Here is a 19,616-nt window from a genome sequence, read left to right as displayed (position 1 = left end):
AGTCGGAACGGTAGATTTCAATGATGATATTGTACTACTTTTGGTCCTTTTTGCTTAAGCCTTGCAAAAACTGATATCCTTTAGCTTTGTCTTATCGCATAGTCTACGAGTTAATGTTGAAATTAAGCTGAACAAATAGACTTGACCTAAAATTTTGGCAATCTACTCATATTTTCTAAGGAATTAGAGCCTTAAAACTGGTGTCATTCATGACCAGTTCATGTAGGATTGTGAGTAGTTACTCCTTTCATAGCATGAATCATCAATTTGCATATATATGAAATTTGATTGCTTTTTGCCTACATACATTCGGGTTAGTGGTTGGTGTCACATGCAGTGAGGTGCTTATGTTCCCTTTCTTCCATCTTTACCCTTTTTAACTCCACATTTAGCCAAATTTGCCTTTTGACCCTTAACTACATCCAAATTTAGCCTGTCTTGTCAAGCTAGTTTAGTGATTGTTTTGTGGTATATTGCTATTGATCCGAATTTGGTCTGTATTTGATTATCGGAGTTGGTAATATATGGAGAAGAAGGATGAAATGGAAAAAAAAAATTTGAAAAAAAAAAAGAATTTGAAAAAAAAAGAAAAAAAATCAGAAAAAAAACCGTGAAAGGAAAAAGAGAAAGAAGGAGAAAAATGAAAAAGTTTGATTGTTAACGGTTTTTGCTCCTATATTCTTATTCTATACGTATGAGGAGTTGTTTGTAATTGGTTTAGTGAGTTTGTATGCCAATTAAGGGCATTTGTGCTTATTTCTAATGGTTTTGAAGCGGATGCTGTCGTTTGGTTTTGCTAGGTTGCTAGCTTGGCTTATTACCTCACATATCAAAAAATGTTTTGCCTTTTCTTACTCATTGCCTCACTTTTCCATACTTTTGTAAGCCCTCGGCTATGACGGGACCTTGATTGGTTGGAATGTATGTGCGCGGTAGTTAGAATTGTCTATCATATTAGCTGCATGCATGTTTATGTCGGCCGTAGTTTAGGTGAGCGACTATTTTTTCTTCTTCTCTTACAATTAATTGCTTACCCTTTGCTTCATGAGAGAAGAGTGACCCGTGAGAGTCCATTATCAAAGGTCTTGCAAGGTCGACGGTTCAGCTTTATTATAGACATCTCATAACTCGTTTGCATTTGACAGTTTTTGCTATAAGTATTAGTTTGCTTGCATTAAAATGGTTTAAGTGGACAATTTGTAGTTGGCTCTGAGTTTCACTCCGTTCCACTAGTTAGTTGCATTTAGTTTTCTTGGGGACAAGCAAAGGTTTGGTTTGGGGAAGTTTGATGCGTGCATTTTATATAGACTTTTTGTACGCATCTCTATGCATTTTATGTAGTGTTTAGCTACAAATGTCCCCCTAATTATCTACTTTGGTTTCTCTTGCCCTATTTGCAGGAATGAACCAAAGAGAAGCAAAATCAAGCTTAGAACATGTCCCTATGCATACATTTTGGAGATGAGTTGAGTCGGAGCTTGGAAACTACTAATTTGTGATGCGCATAGAAGTAAGGTAGCTAGGCGAGCAAAGGAAGAGCTTCATATAACTAGTGCCTATTTTGAAGATCTATAACTCGAGTTCTACAAATGATAATCAAGTGATTCAAATTAGATATGAAAGCTTGTCCTGTTAGATTTCCAACGCCACCGAAAACGCTCTGTTTGCCCAAGTAACGAAGAAATGGCGGTCGTTTGAAGTTCAGTGTGCAAAGCAGGAATTACGCGCTGAATATTGCTCGATCGACCACCTAATCTACTCGATCGACCCCTTTAACCACTCAATCGACCACCTAATCTACTCGATCAACCACTTTTGAGCACTTTACTGTTCGATCAAAAGCTTTTTGGGAAGATACCTCTGGATCGGCTAACTTATAGTTGGTCGATCGAGCAAATCAAGTCTGACGCAGCATATTTCAAGTCGAGACCTTTTAATTCTATCTTAGTTTTATCTTATAATAATTATCTCTTATAAATAAGAGATTATTAGGTCATTTAGGGGATCTCTTCCTTTTTCCCTTTTCACCTTTTATCTCAGCTTGTAATCAGTTTCGACGTTGCTTATTTCCGTATCTACAATTGTGTATTTTCTTTACTCTCCCTTTATCTCTTTTATTACTATGTTTATTATAGCTTTATCTTTCATTGTTGCTTTATTCATTGTTATGCGTAGCTAATTCCTTTAATGTTATGATTAGGGGAGCCATGATACTAAAACAATGATGCTTTAATTAGATTAGGAGGTTTATATGTGAGAATTGATTCATAGCAATATAACTGTAATTATTAGGTTGAATGCATGCAACTGAAGTAATTAAACTGGTTAAATTCAGACCTAGATCGGAAGATTGGATGTGAACAGACCTGTTATGAACAATAGACTACTCTAATGAAGGCGGAAGCTAAGTTAGTAGTATTTTAGGGCGGATAGCGGACCGAAAGGACCTTTCCTTTACCCTTTTCACATCAGACCGATTGACCTTACCTTTAGCAGAATTGTGTAATATCATGGTGAACTGACATCCTGGCATCTTTTTCTCTCTATTTGATCACATCTTTATTTCACTTCGCTATTTCAGTTCGTTAGTCTAGAAAACAACTCAAAACCCCCAAGAAACGGTTACTTAGATAGACTTAGTTTAGCTTATAGAATTCCCATCTCCCTGTGGATCCGATACCCGACTTGCCTCTGCTGCATTAGTTAGAGCCGTTTGGTTTTATTTTTGATAGGGTTGCGACAGCCTCATCACCACGATTGAATCCATGGCGATTCATGATGCCCAATATGTCAATTCCCGGAGTGCGCCAATCAAAGGTAAAGAGGAAGCTTACGACACTACCATTTTGAAGGCTCAAATCCTATTGCTCCAAGAAAAATTGGAGGCTCAAAATGTGGCTTCCTCTATTCAACAAGTCAATGCCATGTCCTCTACAAGTCAAATTGTTGTTTGCGAAGGTTGCGGAGAGGCGGGTCATTACGCCGCTCATTGTCAAGCTACTATTGAGGAGGTAAATGCTTTTCAAAGTTTTAGACAAAGTTCATTTCCACCGAGTACGTTTTCCAATACTTATAACCCGAACACAAAATTTCATCCGAACTTGTCTTACAAAAGCAATAATGTGCTTAACCCTCAAAACAACAAAATTTTGTGCCTCAACCTCAATAACAACAAAATGTCTATATTCCACCACAACAAAGGTTCAATTACCCACCAGGCTATAAAAGTCAAAACCAACAACAAAGGCCACCTCAACAAAAATTCCAACAAACCCAAGGTCCACCACCCCAAACTGTCCAACAAAACAACCAAAGGGGGGAGTAAACTTGAGGTCTTAGTAATGCAAATGGCTAAGACCTAAACAAAATTGTTGGCTCAAATGCAAAAGAGTGACCAAGCTCAGAATGCCGCAATCAAAATGCTAGAGCAACAAATGGCTTAACTAGCCGCATCTAGCTCTCAAAGAAAAACGGGTCAATTACCACCTCAAGGTGAACAATCATATAATACCATCAATTCTATTACCTTAAGGAGTGGTACAAAATGTGATGAGCCACCCATGCCCAAGGAAAATGAAGAGGTACTTGTTGAATTAGAGGTTTCTCCTAATGCTAAGAAAGGTGAGGATATTTCAAAGAAAGTGGATGAACCAATTGTGGTGGAGAAAGTCAAAGATGTGGAGGATGCTCCTCCAAAAAAAGATGTTGAAGCAAAAGTGCCGGAAAAAATCAAAGTGCCTTTCCCTCATAGATTGGCAAAGCATCAAAAGGAAACTCAATTCGATAAGTTCATGGAAGTTGTGAAGAATCTCCAGGTAACCGTTCCTTTTACCGAATTAATTACTCAAATTCCTTCTTACACTAAGTTCATGAAAGATATTTTAACTAAGAAGAGGACTTTTGACGATGTTGAAACTATAGCATTCACCGCCGAGTGTAGTGCTCTTTTGAAAAACAAGTCCCCTCCTAAGTTAAAAGATCCCGGTAGTTTTTCTATTCCATGCACAATTGGCACCTATCAAATCGATAAAGCTTTATGCGATTTAGGTGCTAGTGTGAGTGTAATGTCGTACTCAATTTGTGATAAGCTAACCATGGGAGTCTTAAAATGTACTCGTGTCACATTGCAAATGGCGGATCGTTCTATAAAATGCCCTTTGGGAGTTTTGGAGGATATTCCCGTAAAAGTTGGTAAGTTTTTCATTCCGGTTGATTTTATTGTTCTTGACATGACCGAAGATACCCAAATCCCAATCATTTTGGGAAGACCTTTTCTACATACCGCGGGTGCGGTAATTGATGTTAAGAATGGTAAGTTAACCTTGGAAGTGGGTGACGATAAGGTCACATATAATTTGAATAATGCCATGAAGAGTCCAATGATAAAAGAGTCTTGTTATTCTATTGACGTTTTGGATGTTGTTGATATTGTCATAGAAGACTCTATACCTCGATCTTTGACTAAAGATCCTTTGGAGGCACTCTTGTTATTGGAATTATTTGCAGGTGATGATGAGATTGGAAATGAGGAGATGGATGCTTTGGAGCATGAATTGGATGGAGAAGAGCTATCATTGGAGGAAAGCTCACAATTTGTAGGTTTGGTTTCTACACCTCAAGACCTTTAGGTACAAAAACCCGAACTTAAACTCCTTCCCTCCAATTTGAAATATGCTTTTCTAGATAATGATGAGATGTGTCCGGTCATTGTAAGTGCTTATTTGAGTGAGAGTCAATTGTCTGCATTGTTTCATGTTTCAAAGTCTCACAAGAAAGCCATTGGTTATAAACTTGACGATTTGAAGGGCATAAGCCCGGAATTTTGCATGCATAGAATCTATCTTGAGGAAGACCATAAACCATGTGTCCAAGGTCAAAGACGACTAAATCCTAACAGGCAAGAAGTGGTAAAAAAGGAAGTGATTAAATTGTTGGACGCGGGAATTATTTATGCAATTTCCGACTCAAAATAGGTTAGTCCGGTCCAAGTGGTTCCTGAGAAAGGAGGAACCACCGTAGTAAAAAATGATAAAATGAACTCATTCCGACTAAAATTGTGACGGGATGGCGAATGTGTATTGACTATACGAGGCTAAATTTGGCCACCAAGAAAGACCACTACCCATTACCTTTTATTGACCAAATGTTGGAAAGGTTGGCATGTCACAAATATTTTTGTTACTTGGATGGTTATTCCGGGTTCTTTCTATAACAACCCGACCCGCCACCGTCGTAACACAATCCCAATAAGATAGGATGTGTACCTTTGTGCCATTATTTGTCCTCACTTAAGCCCAAAAGCACAAGGCCTTGTTACTAAGTGGTGGGTGTAATCCTTTATAAACATATCAGAAGCTCCTTATTTTTCTGATGTGGGACAACTTTACTCTCAAACTCTTAGGGTGTTACAAACTCCCCCACTTAAAGAACACAACATCCTCGTTGTGCCTCAGAGCTGACCGCAGCCAAGCTCAAAATCCTTACTCTCAAACTCTTGGGGTGTTACAAACTCCCCTACTTAAAGAACACAACGTCCTCGTTGTGCCTCAAAGCTGACAACAACCAAGCCCGGAATCCTTCCATGCTAGGTGGGTGACCCGAGTACTCCTGGCCACAGGCTCACCACACGGTCGCAGGGTTGCTCTGATACCATTTATAATAACCCGACCCGCCACCGTCGTAACACAATCCCAATAAGATAGGATGTGTACCTTTGTGCCATTATTTGTCCTCACTTAAGCCCAAAAGCATAAGGCCTTGTTACTAAGTGGTGGGTGTAATCTTTTATAAACATATCAGAAGCTCCTTATTTTTCCGATGTGAGGCAACTTTACTCTCAAACTCTTAGGGTGTTACACTTTCGAATACCCATTCACCCAGATGACAAAGAGAAGACCACATTTACATGTCCCTATGGTACCTTTGCTTACCGTAGAATGCCCTTTGGTCTTTGTAATGCCCTCGCCACTTTTCAACGTTGCATGATAAGCATCTTTTCCTACTTTATCGAGTCTATTATGGAGGTGTTTATAGATTATTTTAGTGTCTATGGTTCTTCATTTGATGCATGCTTGGCTAACTTGTCTAAGGTTTTGAAGCGTTGTGAAGAAGTTGATTTGGTGTTGAATTGGGAAAAGTGCCACTTCATGGTAAATGAAGGAGTGGTACTTGGTCATATTGTCTCGGAAAGAGGAATTGAAGTGGACCGTGCTAAGGTCCAAGTTATTGAACAACTACCCCCACCGGTAAATGTCAAAAGTGTAAGGAGTTTTTTAGGCTATGCGGGATTCTACCGCCGTTTTATCAAGGATTTTTCTAACATTGCTAAACCCCTTACGGAGCTTCTTTTAAAAGATGCTCCATTTGTGTTTACTAATGATTGTCTTGAGTCTTTTAATAGGATCAAGAAGGTTTTGATCTCCGCACCTATCATCCAATCACTGGATTGGAACTTGTCATTTGAGCTCATGTGTGATGCAAGTGACTATGTGCAACGTGTGGGGTAGGGGTGCGGAAGCGCTTTGGTTCGTGTTTTGCGTTTGTTCGTGATTGATCGACATTTTGGGTGATTTGAACGGATGAATATTTTTTTTTTGTGTTTTTTGTATGAAAATTGGATATTTACCAAGCTAGACCTATAGCTTGATAATGGTTGGAATTCTCGTAACGCGACAAGAAATTCCCCTTAAACGTTGGATCGCGTCCGCGGCTTAAGTCGAGATTCGAAAGGCGTCGATTCTCTATTTGTCTCTACACTCGTGTATGCCACACAAAATGCTTTGACGGTTTCAGAGAAAAACTTCTCAAAAATAATTTTTAATTTCAACAACAATTATCTAAAATGAAATACAACCTAGGTTTATATAGCCTAGGATATACTTGGGCTCCAAGGAAGCATTAAATAGCCTAACCTAGATTCTACCACAATCTCCTAATTAATTCTATGGAAAAAGGGACTTGACAACATAAATTACAAAGCTTTGACAAGTAATAAATTGACGCCTCGAAATCACGTCTCATAGACCATTCTTTTGCTGCCTCTCAATCGTGGGCTGATGATGCGTTCCTCCTCGTTTAGCGTGCTTGAAATATATTGTCAACCCGTAATTTATTAGTTATTATATTTTATTTCGGGATTATTTTAATTTACTTTTATTTGCGATTCCCGTCAGTTTTATTAAAATTTTTACCCCCCCTCTACACGTATCAACACTCTCCTTCTTCAAAAAGAATCGTCCCGATTCTTGTATCTTCAAGTGTCGAGGAGAGATGCTGCCTTGCGTTCATCCTTTGCTACCCAATGCCCGATTTGAACACCTTCGATGATTGTTGCTGATTCCACCCACAAACTCTACAGTCCCGAAACATCTTCTTCCCGAAATGCTTTAACCCACGAACTGATCTGGGAGCATCTTCAAAACCGTGAAAATGAAAGGTGTCATTCACCATGGCCTTCCAATGTACACAATAGCATGTCGAACCGAAGAGACACACGGGTTCAGGGTTCATCCCAAGATTCTCCGGGGCTGTCCATCTTGTTTCCGACGTTGGATCATTGCAAATGAAAGTGACATCGAATATGGCAGGCAAATTAAAATTGGCCGCAAGATTAGTCTCCTTCGTAGAACCATCGTGAAAGAGTGATGCACCTTCTGATTCATTGATGTGTTGCAACGATATGGCCTGTTTGAACAAGAAGAACCGTCCCAGACTGGATGGAACTTCATCATCGTAAACATCAAAAACAGGTGGTAAACTAGGGTCAAACACCTTGTTCTTCCCCATAGGATCGTCTTGGTTTAAGGAAATCAAGAGCCGAAGCTCTGATACCATTTGCCACGTGTGGGGTAGGGGTGCGGAAGCGCTTTGGTTCGTGTTTTACGTTTGTTCGTGATTGATCGACATTTTGGGTGATTTGAACGGAAGAATTTTTTTTGTGTGTTTTTTGTATGAAAATTGGATATTTACCAAGCTAGATCTATAGCTGGATAATGGTTGGAATTCTCGTAATGCGACAAGAAATTCCCCTTAAACGTTGGATCGCGTCCGCGGCTTAAGTCGAGATTCGAAACGCGTCGATTCTCTATTTGTCTCTACACTCGTGTATGCCACACAAAATGCTTTGACGGTTTTAGAGAAAAACTTCTCAAAAACAATTTTTAATTTCAACAACAATTATCTAAAATGAAATACAACCTAGGTTTATATAGCCTAGGGTATACTTGGGCTCCAAGGAAGCATTAAATAGCCTAACCTAGATTCTACCACAATCTCCTAATTAATTCTATGGAAAAAGGGACTTGACAACATAAATTACAAAGCTTTGACAAGTAATAAATTGACGCCTCGAAATCACGTCTCATAGGCCATACACGGCTGCCTCTCAATCGTGGGCTGATGCTGCGTTCCTCCTCGTTTAGCGTGCTTGAATTATATTGTCAACCCGTAATTTATTAGTTATTATATTTTATTTCGGCATTATTTTAATTTACTTTTATTTGCAATTCCCGTCAGTTTTATTAAAAATTTTACCCCCCCTCTACACGTATCACTATGCGGTAGGTGTCGTACTAGGACAAAGAAAGGATAAGGTTCTCCATGCTATCTATTATGCTAGCAAAACCTTGGATGCGGCTCAAATCAATTATGCCACTACGGAGAAAGAGCTACTTGCCATTGTCTATGCCTTAGACAAATTCCGCTCTTACTTGATCGGTTCCAAAGTCATTGTCCATACCGATCATGCCGCACTAAAGCATCTCCTAGCCAAGCAAGAGGCCAAACCAAGGTTGATACGATGGATCTTCCTTTTGTAAGAATTTAATCTTGAGATTAAAGACAAGAAGGGGACCGAAAATGTTGTTGTCGATCACCTATCCCGTTTGAAGTTTAATGATGGAGGTATTGATATACCTATTGATGATTCTTTCGCCGATGATGCCTTAATGATGTTGGAAGCCAATACTCCTTGGTATGCCAACATTGCCAACTATCTAGTTGTAAGGGAGTTGTCACCCGGCCTTTCATATCAACAAAGGAAGAAGTTCTTACATGATGCCAAGTTCTTCCTTTGGGACGATCCTTACTTGTTCAAACATTGCTCTGTGGGATATTTCGGAGATGTGTCCCATAATGGGATGTGAAAAGGGTGCTAGAAGGATGCCATTCTTCTCCTTATGGTGGTCATCATGGACCATCCAAGACCGTTTCCAAAGTATTGCAATCCGGCTTCTATTGGCCCACCATGTTCCAAGATGCCAAAAATTTCGTGATGGTATGCGATGCTTGCCAAAGGACGGGTTCTATTTCAAGGAGGCACGAGATGCCTTTAAATGGTATCTTAGAAGTGGAGGTATTCGATGTGTGGGGTATTGATTATAAAAGACCGTTTCCTTCATCAAAAGGGAATCGGTATAATTTGGTCACCGTTGATTATGTCTTTAAATGGGTAGAGGCAATTGCTACTCCCACAAATGATGCCTGTGCCATGATCAACCTATTCAAGAAGATCATATTCCCAAGATTTGAAGTGCCAAGAGCGGTCATTAGTGATCGTGGTACTCACTTTGGTGAGAAACAACTTGATGCATTGCTAGAAAAATATGGGGTTTCCCATAGAAGAGGCTTGGCTTACCATCCACAAACAAGTGGCCAAGTTGAGGTCTCTAATCGTGAGATCAAGTCCATTCTTGAGAAAGTTGTTGCCAAGTCGAGGAAGGATTGGAGTATGAAGCTTGATGATAACTTGTGGGCATATCGTACCGCATATAAAACACCTATTGGTACCTCACCATATAGGTTGGTGTATGGAAAAGCATGCCATCTTCCCATTGAGATGGAACACAAGGCATATTGGGCGATAAAGGAGCTTAACATGGATGCAAAGTTGAGTGGAAAAAAGCGGTTGTTGCAACTAAATGAGCTTGATGAATTCCACTTACAAGCATATGAGAGCTCCCGTCTTTATAAGGAAAAGACAAAGAGAAGACACGACAAAATGATTTTGAAAAAAAAATTTCAAATTGGTGATAAGGTATTGCTCTTCAATTCCCGCTACAAGCTATTTCCGGGAAAGTTACGATCAAGGTGGCCCGGTCCATATACCGTCACAAACGTCAACAAGTTCGGTTCCATTGAAGTGATGACCACCAATGGTGAAAAATTCAAAGTAAATGGCCATCGTTGGAAGGTCTACCATGAGAATATGATTGTTGGAGTGATAGAGGAAGTGACCGTGAATCCTCTACTTATAGAAGCTTAAACCGACTCGAGCTTCTTACGTCGTGCGGGACGTTAAACCAGCGCTTCTTAAGAGGCAACCCAAGCTTTTATTTGATTTTTGTTTTTAATTTTTCGCGAATTTACTGTTTTCGTAGTTTTAGAAATAAAATTACTAGACTTGAGGGCGTTTTGTTTCGTGATGTATAAGTGAAGGAAGAAGAAAATGAGGCTCAAAGAGAATATTCACACGTCCCCATGCTAGAAACCCCGTTCGGGGACGTAACTTTCAAAAATGGGACGGAATTAAAACAATACGGAGTAGATGAAAGTCAACAGATAAAACAGGTCAACCCCGATCGGGGTGGGTTGGCCCCGATCGAGGACGCAATTTCCACTTTTTTTTTTTTTTATTTCGTTGCTATATTGAACACGGGTAAGATAGGGTATCATTCTATCATTCTTCAGCAACCCGTCGGTACTCCTTTCTTCCTCTACTCTCATTTTTTCTTCATTTTCTTCACTCACATCACTTGAAAACACCATTTCATGCATCAAATTTCAAGATTTGTTCATCCATTGACATCACCAAGTAAGTATTCATCTCATTTCTCTTTGATTTCATCCATTTTAATCAATTTTATCCAATTTGATCTCTAACCCTAACTCAAATTGGGGGAAATCGATTTTGTGCTTATTTGTGCTAGAAATTGGTTAGATTGTGTTCTATTATTGTTTTTAGGATGAATTAGTATACTAATTTGTTCTATTATGCCTATTTGGATGAATTTTAGCTTGCCTTAAGATGAAATTTTTGTCTTAAAATTTCAGAAAATGGCTCCTAAGAAAGGTACTTCACAAGGTGCTACAAAGAGAAGGAGAGGTGAGTCGGAGGCATCCCATGTCGCGGAGGATGTAGTGATGCAAGAAACACCGGCTTGACATGATCCGACATATCCCGATGTTGTCTTTGCTAGCAAAAAGCAATGGGATAATTGGGTCATCTTGAGAAGCAAAGGTATGAAGGCTACAAAGTTTATTAATCATGCTTCTCTTAAGCATACTGGATTAGACAAAAGAGTTAAGGCTTTGTTTACAAATCTTGACATGAAGCATGCATACACCATGAACTATAAGACCTTCCCCGAACTCACACTTGAGTTCTTGAGTTCCTTTCAATTTCATAAATCTCAAAAGAAGGATCATATATTTGGTGTTAGTTTTTGTTTGTTTAATCATGATTATAATATGTATCTTGGTGAATTTGCTGATATTTTTCAATTGAAGCATAAAAAGTTGCATACTGAGTCTCCCGAGTATTATACAACCCCAAAATCACATGGCAATCCATTTCCAATTTCCCTTTGTTGATTGGGACCATGTCCCGCATCAATACATTCACTACCCCGAATTTTGTATATGGCAAATATTTATGGGATGGACTTTTTTTGGTAGGAATGAGCCTCACTCGGTGAGGAAATTGGAGGTTGAAATACTTGGTGCTTTTCTTAATGTTAATGGTGATGAGAAGTGGGGGATTAATATCCCTTATCATTTTGCCACACACTTGACCAAACAATGTCATAAGAACAATAGTGCCATTGTCATGAGTGGGTTAGTCACCAAAATTGCTCACAAGTTATGCAAGTTTAACTAAGAAACAACACAAATGGTACCTTTGACTTCCACAAGGGAGGCGGTGATGGACTAGACTATGCTTATTTTTTATCTTTGAATTGGTTTAGGAATTCTCATCCGGACATGATTTGGAAAATTGCTAAACATGACTCAATAAGTCTACCGGATGAGATTTCCGAACTCAAGGCCGTAGTCCACACTAAACCCCGTCGTTCGGCTACCTTTAAGCCCGTGACTTACCTTTTGCCTCTAACACAAGATACACCCTCCACCATTGAGCAACGTGAGAGAGGTCAATCCTCTCATGCTCGACATTCCACCTCTAGCGTTGATATGATGGGTATGATGCGAGACCTAAGCCTTAATGTGAATGCCATTCATGATGATCAAAGACTTGCATTGCATCCTATTTATGACCATTTTTCTAGACAAGGGATAATTCAACCCGAGGGACCACACCCATCATTCTATAACTATCCCCCGGGTGGATTCCTCTCTTCTTCTTCTAGTTATCATGCAGGTACTTATGCTCCCGGTCCGAATTTTTGTGGTTCGGATTATGGAGTAGAGGCTTTCAATGGAGGCTAGGGTGGGTTTGGTGGTTATGGAGGTTATAGTAGCTATGGAGGAGAGATTGGTAGTGGACAAAATATTGGTGAATATATCACTCCTCTCCAAAGGGATGAACCAAGTGGTAGTGGCCAACAAGATGATGCATCGGGATCCGGTGGAAGTAGGCCACGAAAAGGTAGGAAGGGCTTTAATTTTTGGCCCTTTACTTGATTTGATGATGAATGGAAGAGTCCCCCGTATACATACTAGCTTGGGGGGAGGCTAGCTAGTCTAGTAAGTGTTCCTTCCTTTGTATTTTAGTTTATTTTCTCGCAACCCATTAAATACAACCTCTTGTCTTTCTTGTTTATGTGCTTTGAACCGTTTTCACGGTTTAGTTGGATGGATTATATGTTGGCACATTGAGGACAATGTTGTGTTTAGCTTGGGGGGGGGGGGGATTGCATTTGCATTTTAGTGTAGCTTTGCATTGTAGAAAATCTGAAAATTTTGAGAGAATTGTGTTGTTTTTTTCTTCTTATGCTCCATTTAGCCTACTTTTGTCATGAAAATGTGCTTATGCCCTCTTGCTTATCCTAATGATAGCTTCTTAGCTAATGATTCAATCTTATTTGATGGGATATTTGCTTCACGGGGATGTCTTGACATAGTAGGTGGAAAATGAAAATTGAACCAATTAGGCTTGATCTTGACTTTGGCAAGCCACAAAGTGGTAAGGTAGAGCCTCTTTGGACCGGTATATCTTTTTCCGGTCTCACTTAGGTGAGTGTAGGTCTCCTTATGGTGTGTGTTATATCAATAACGCACAAGTATGGTTTTTATTTCATCTTTTATGAGCATTACTTTCATTATATGCTTGCATTTGAAGCCATTCACATAGACTTTGTTGCCCATTTATAGCCCCTCCTTACACATGTTTACATTTTATTTAGCTATATTATAAACTTGCCTACCTTGTTAAGCTAGTAGCTATGTCATTGGTGTTAGGGTGCTCATTTGGGATATGCTGAATTTTTGGTTTTTGTGAGCTTGGTTATGCCGGATTTGCTATTTTCCGGAATTGGTTAATAAAAGAAAGAAGTGAAAAAAAAGTTGTGAAAAAGAAAGAAATGAAAAGAAAAGAAAGAAAAAAGATGCGAAAAAAAGAATGAAAAAATGAGTGAAAGAGAAAAGAAAAAAAGTGTTAGTTATTTAGACCAAATTAATACTCATCTTATGATATCAAAATTACAAATTAATTTTAGGTGGTCTAAATCTACATGCATGCAAAGCAAAATATAAAAGAGATGGTATTAAACCATCTTAAGACAAAATTCCTTACATTGTTATAAGGCAAAATGGGCACAACACAAGGACTCCTTCCTTGATGTTGTTCTTGTGCTAATGCAATAAGGATGATCCTCCAACACCTTAATTACCAAAGTAGGTAATCTCCTAAGGTGGCACCCAAGATAAACCCAAAATACTACTAAAATACTAACTAGGTAAATGTAGTAGTAACCTTGTTTATTTGTATATTTGATGTACTAATTAATATTATTACCTTGATAATATTATTAGTTTACTTTTATATGTGTTTATTGTAAAAGGATGAAAAAAATAAGAAGAAAAATATGGTCTATTGATGGTGTTGAAGGAAATTGAACGTGATTGAATTACATTAACAGAGAATTACAACCCTAAAATATATACTTGTGCTATATCCTAAAGAACAAGTTAAGTATAATATATTGCCTAAGTTAGAGTATACACAATAAGATCATATCTCATAATATGGTAAATATCGTCTAATACTCCCCCTCAAGTTGGAGCACTTGGAGTACCAATGCCCAACTTGGACTGAAGATACTCGAACGCCTCACTTCCAAGAGCTTTTGTAAAAATATCGGCAATTTGATCCTTGCTCCTTACATGCGAAGTAGAAATTGTCTTAGTCACTAGGTGATGTCGAACAAAATGACAATCCACTTCAATGTGTTTAGTTCGATCATGAAAGACGGGATTCTTTGCAATATGCGTTGCGGCTTTGTTGTCACACAAAATTTCCATAGGCTTAGTATGATCGATATCCAGGGACTGCAAAAAAGACTTCAACCATAACAATTCCTTCGTTACTCCAGCTAAGGCTCGATACTCCGCTTCGGCCGTGGATAATGCAACAGTGGCTTGCTTTCGCGCTTTCCACGAAATGGGTGAATTTCCTAGAGACACATAGTAACCCGTAATAGACCGTCGTGATAACGGGCAGCTGGCATAATCCGAGTCCGAATAACCTCGCAAAGACAAGTCACTGTTTCTACTGAGCACAATTCCCTTCCCCGGGCTGCTTTTGATATAACGTATAACTCTATGGACAGCATCTAAGTGTTCTCGTCTTGGGGCGTGGACAAATTGAGCTAAAATATGAACTGAATACACCAAATCTGGCCTTGTTATCGTCAAATAAATAAGACGACCAACCAATCTTCTATACTTCAACGGATCATGTAAAACTTCACCCTTAGCTAATGCCAACTGATGGTTTGGTTGGATAGGCGTGTACACTGGTTTACATCCTTCCATTCCCGCTTCCTTCACTAATTCCAAAGCATATTTCCGTTGACTTAGAAAAAGTCCCTTTGCACTCGAGGCTATCTCAATTCCCAAGAAATATTTCAAACGCCCAAGGTCTTTTACCCCAAAACTCCGATCAAGGAAGGCCTTAAGTCGATCACTAGCATTTTTGTTATTACTTACAATAATCATATCGTCAACATACACCAATAAACCAATAAAAATTCCATCTTTATTGTAAGTAAAAAGAGAGTAATCCGCTAGTGATTGAACGAAGCCATACCTTGTTAGAGAACTCGTGAGTTTGGCAAACCAGTTTCGTGATGCTTGTTTAAGCCCATACAACGACTTCAAAAGCTTACATACCTTGCCCGGTCCTTGTCCCTGGATTCCCGGTGGCAATCTCATATAAACTTCTTCGTCTAAATCTCCGTGAAGAAAGGCGTTGTTCACATCCAACTGCTCTATTCCCCATCCTTTTGATACGGCTACAGCAAGCAAGCATCTCACACTTGTCATTTTTGCGACTGGTGCAAAAGTTTCATGGAAATCGATCCCTTCAACTTGAGTGTATCCTTGTGCTACTAACCGCGCTTTATAGCGCTCAATAGTTCCGTCTGCTTTCAATTTGATCTTGTACACCCAACGACACCCAATTGGTTTCTTACCCTTGGGTAAGTCAACTATTTGCCATGTTCCATTTAATTCAAGTGCCTCTATCTCCTTATTCATAGCATTTCGCCATTCTCGCTGTTTGGCCGCATCTTCATAGCATTTGGGCTCTTCCATAGCATCAACACGAGCCAAAAATTTCCTGTGATTAAGGGAAAAACAATTCGTTGTGACATAATTTGCTATAGGATATCGAGTACCTTTCTTTGCGGATGATGACTGAACGGATTGAGCATTTGTTATGGGGTCTATAATGCGAGCAGTTTTACACACATAATCCTTCTTCCAGTATGGTTCGAAACGCTGTCGAGCGCCACGCCCTTGCTGTTCACCTACCCCTGCCTCATTCACGTCATTTCTGGGCTGATCATCAGGGGGTGAGCTCGACATGTCTGGGCCTGCCTGCTCTTCTTCATTCGAGCTTCCCTGTTCTCCGTCATTTGTTTCCCCTGGAACCAGTTCTTCCACTTCTCGGTTTGGACTAGGCAAAACAAAATTAGGGTCTGCAACAATTTGTTCATTCATTTTGGGACGCGCACCTTCGTCATTTATGCCCATGGAACCATTATCAACAAAAGGAAAAGTGTGTTCATAGAAAATCACATCTCGAGACTCAAAAATTTTCCGACTCTTGATGTCATAAACGCGCCAACCTTTTTTGGAACTTGGGTAACCGATAAAAACACATCTTTTTCCTCGTTCGTTAAACTTATCCTTAGGACGATCTTTGTTGTGAGCGTAACAAAGGCTTCCAAAAACACGCAAGTTATCTAACACGGGCTGTGTCCCATGTAACACTTCATACGGGGTTAATCCATTTAAGACTCGTGTAGGTGTTCTATTGATCAGATAGGCTGCAGTTAAAATACACTCGCCCCAAAACTCAATGGGAAGATTAGCTTGGAATCGAAGGGCTCTAGCTCGCTCTAAAATATTTCTGTGCTTTCGCTCTACTCTACCATTTTGTTGTGGGGTGTCAACATTGCTACTTTGGAAAATCATGCCATTATCACTATAATACTGCTTTAATGGTCCGGAAAGAAATTCCGTGCCATTATCACTTTGTACTACTTTAACCTGCTTTCCAAACTGGGTTAATGTCATTTTGCAAAAATTCATCATTAAACGACAAACATCTCCCCTATCTCGCATCAATTGAACCCATACATGTCTACTTTTATCATCAACAATCGTCAAGAAATAATGTGACCCCGAAAAACTTGCCTTGTGATAAGGTCCCCATATGTCACAGTGAATAAGATTAAACAATTCATCACTGATTTTATTATTTGCTTTAAAAACGGATCTTGTTTGTTTCGCTCGACAACATGCGTCACATATATCATTATTGTTCCAACTTAAATTAAAACCAATCAAATTACCACAATTTGGTAAAACATTGTGAGACGGATGGCCTAGTCTTTTGTGCCAAAGGCGCGCATCTCCCTTGTCATTTATTCGTGATACCCGCACTTGCTCCGTCTTCAAAAAATAGACCCCGTCACGGTGCTCACCCCGTCCAATCTTCATCCTCGTAGATTGGTCCTGTATAGTGCAATGATCAGGAAAAAATGTCACAACGCAATTATTTTCCTCAATCAATTGTTTTACGGAAATTAAATCACAAGTTAATTTTGGAACATATAGAACGTCTTTTAAAACAAAATTATCGCTCAGCACAAGTTCTCCATGCTCTCGTGCTATGATTTTCGAACCATCTGGCAGAGTCACGGTTGACGGGTTTTGCACGCTGATATTGGAAAGCAAGGATTTTCGCCCTGTCATATGGTGTGACGCACCACTGTCGATTAGCCAATTATTAAAATCACAATCCATACCTGAATTGGCTTGATTTCCATCCGATTTTGCTCCCAATAAATTGCGTATCTGAATTACCTCTTCTACTGTCAAATTCCGTTCTCCTTCACCTGTCGTGCTAACATTGGCTGCCTGGTGGTTTCCGCCTTGTCCTCTGCCACCACGCCCTTGACCACGTCCGCCACGCCGTCCTCTGCCCCGACCTCTGCCTGGTCTGAGTTCAGGATACTTGTCCCAACAGTTCTCCTCTGTGTGATAGAGTTTATTGAAAGCAGTGCATCGTGGTACTCCTCGTGTTTCTGAATTTTGGACAGTACTGTCACGTCCCCTGCTCGCTCCACTGATCAGCCTAGCCGCCATGGCTGCCTCACTGTTTTCCTCTTTTGGTTTAGTGACAGCTCGATGTCTCTCTTCTCTGAGAACAAGCGCATATGCCCTGTTCAATGTTGTTATCTCATCTTCCATCAAGAGATTGGTGCGGATATTGCCATACAAACTCGTATCTAGTCCCATGAGAAATTGGTGGACTTTTTCTTCTTCCTTTTCCTTGGCCAAATCCGCTGCCGCTCCACAAGTACACTGCGATACACGACTGTAGTTGGCTTACTCGTCCCATATCGTCTTCAAATTAGTATAATACTCAACCACTGACTGGTTGTTGTTTTGCTTGCACTGATTTAGTTCGTGCTTGAGTTGATGCACTCGTGGTGCGTTACCAACCGAGTACCGATCCTTCAACTCTTTCCAAATCTCCGTCACGGCTCCTGAAAAACTGATACTTGGGTGCAATTTGGGATCAATTGAGTTCCTAATCCAGGCCTTTACCATGGCGTTACATTGGCGCCATGCCACTGCCTCAAGACTCTCTTCTTCCCCGTCTTTGACATGCGGCTTTCTTACTTTGCCCTCAACAAAACTTAATTTATTTTTCGCGTCAAGAGCATTCCTTACCGCATCTACCCACAAGTCATAGTTTTCCCCGTTGAAAACCGTTGGCGTTAATGACAAGGCCGTACTTTCGGAAGGGTGCAGATACAACGGTGATGACGGAGCAATCTGTTCTGCGAATTTGCTCCCACCACTCTTCTTTCCGTCGCCGTCTGGCCCAACCATGATTGAATTAATTTGATTTGAATTGTAGCGGAAGGTATGATCAGGATCAGAATTGCTCTGATGCCATGAAAAACTAGGAATATGTGAGAAGAGGAAAGGAAGGAAATTGAACGTGATTGAATTACATTAACAGAGAATTACAACCCTAAAATATATACTTGTGCTATATCCTAAAGAACAAGTTAAGTATAATATATTGCCTAAGTTAGAGTATACACAATAAGATCATATCTCATAATATGGTAAATATCGTCTAATAATATGAACCATCCACAACAAGCACACAAAGACCAATTTTTCTTCAAGTTTCCAACCTTAGAAATGATGGAAGGACTTAGGTATATATAGGCATGCAAATGTATACAATTCACATACAAATGCTAGTGGGAAATGCCTACCTTTTCCACTCACAATGAGTGTATTAGTAGTGTATAAAAATCTGTCCAAATGATCCCCTCCGGGTCCATTTCGATTTTTGACATTTGCCCCACAAATGCTTATAAGTCTTATATTTAATTATCTGACATAATTAAATATTAATTTGATTATTTAACACTTAAATAATATAAATTAACTACCAATGACTACTTAACTATTAAGTAATCATAAGACCATTTTATCAACATACAATGTGTCAATATTATCCCAATTAGCTAATTTTACAACCTCTTGTAAAATTAAATAGCTAATTAATTCCACCTCAAAACATATACACATATCGCATAAAATTAATTAATTAACAATTAATTAAAAATTCTAAATTATTAATTTATTACTTAAATATCATATAATTAAATAATAAATCTTCTCTGCCCGAGTTCGCAACCCGTCATCAAATAATACTTTTACGTGACTAATTAAAAGTCAAATAATATAAGGAATTAATTATCTCGTATCTCATACAAACAATTAATTCATTCTATTTGGGCGTCATCCTATAGGTGTGACCTAAAGGGATCAGCTGATCACCGCCGTCACACGACAGTAATGTCAAACTCTAGTCAGCCAATCATTACCGATTAAGGATGACC

At 39.4% G+C, this 19,616-nt stretch overlaps 1 protein-coding gene across 1 annotated transcript; it reads right to left on the bottom strand.

The window, feature by feature from the left end:
* Positions 1-18,075: 18,075 nt before the first annotated feature.
* On the bottom strand, positions 18,076-18,585 carry LOC141655346 (uncharacterized). The gene has a single exon (XM_074462432.1). The coding sequence runs from the start codon at positions 18,583-18,585 to the stop codon at positions 18,076-18,078; it is 510 nt and encodes a 169-aa protein (XP_074318533.1).
* Between the last annotated feature and the right edge of the window lie 1,031 nt (positions 18,586-19,616).

This window comes from Silene latifolia, chromosome 1, assembly GCF_048544455.1.
Source record: "Silene latifolia isolate original U9 population chromosome 1, ASM4854445v1, whole genome shotgun sequence".
NCBI classification, from domain to species: domain Eukaryota; kingdom Viridiplantae; phylum Streptophyta; class Magnoliopsida; order Caryophyllales; family Caryophyllaceae; genus Silene; species Silene latifolia.
Note: the sequence above shows the minus strand (reverse complement) of the source record. Positions and strands in the feature narration are given on the sequence as shown.

Bases quoted from the DNA above. Each gene is read 5' to 3' on its own strand.
- LOC141655346 (XM_074462432.1), bottom strand. From the start codon at position 18,585: ATGGTTGGGCCAGACGGCGACGGAAAGAAGAGTGGTGGGAGCAAATTC.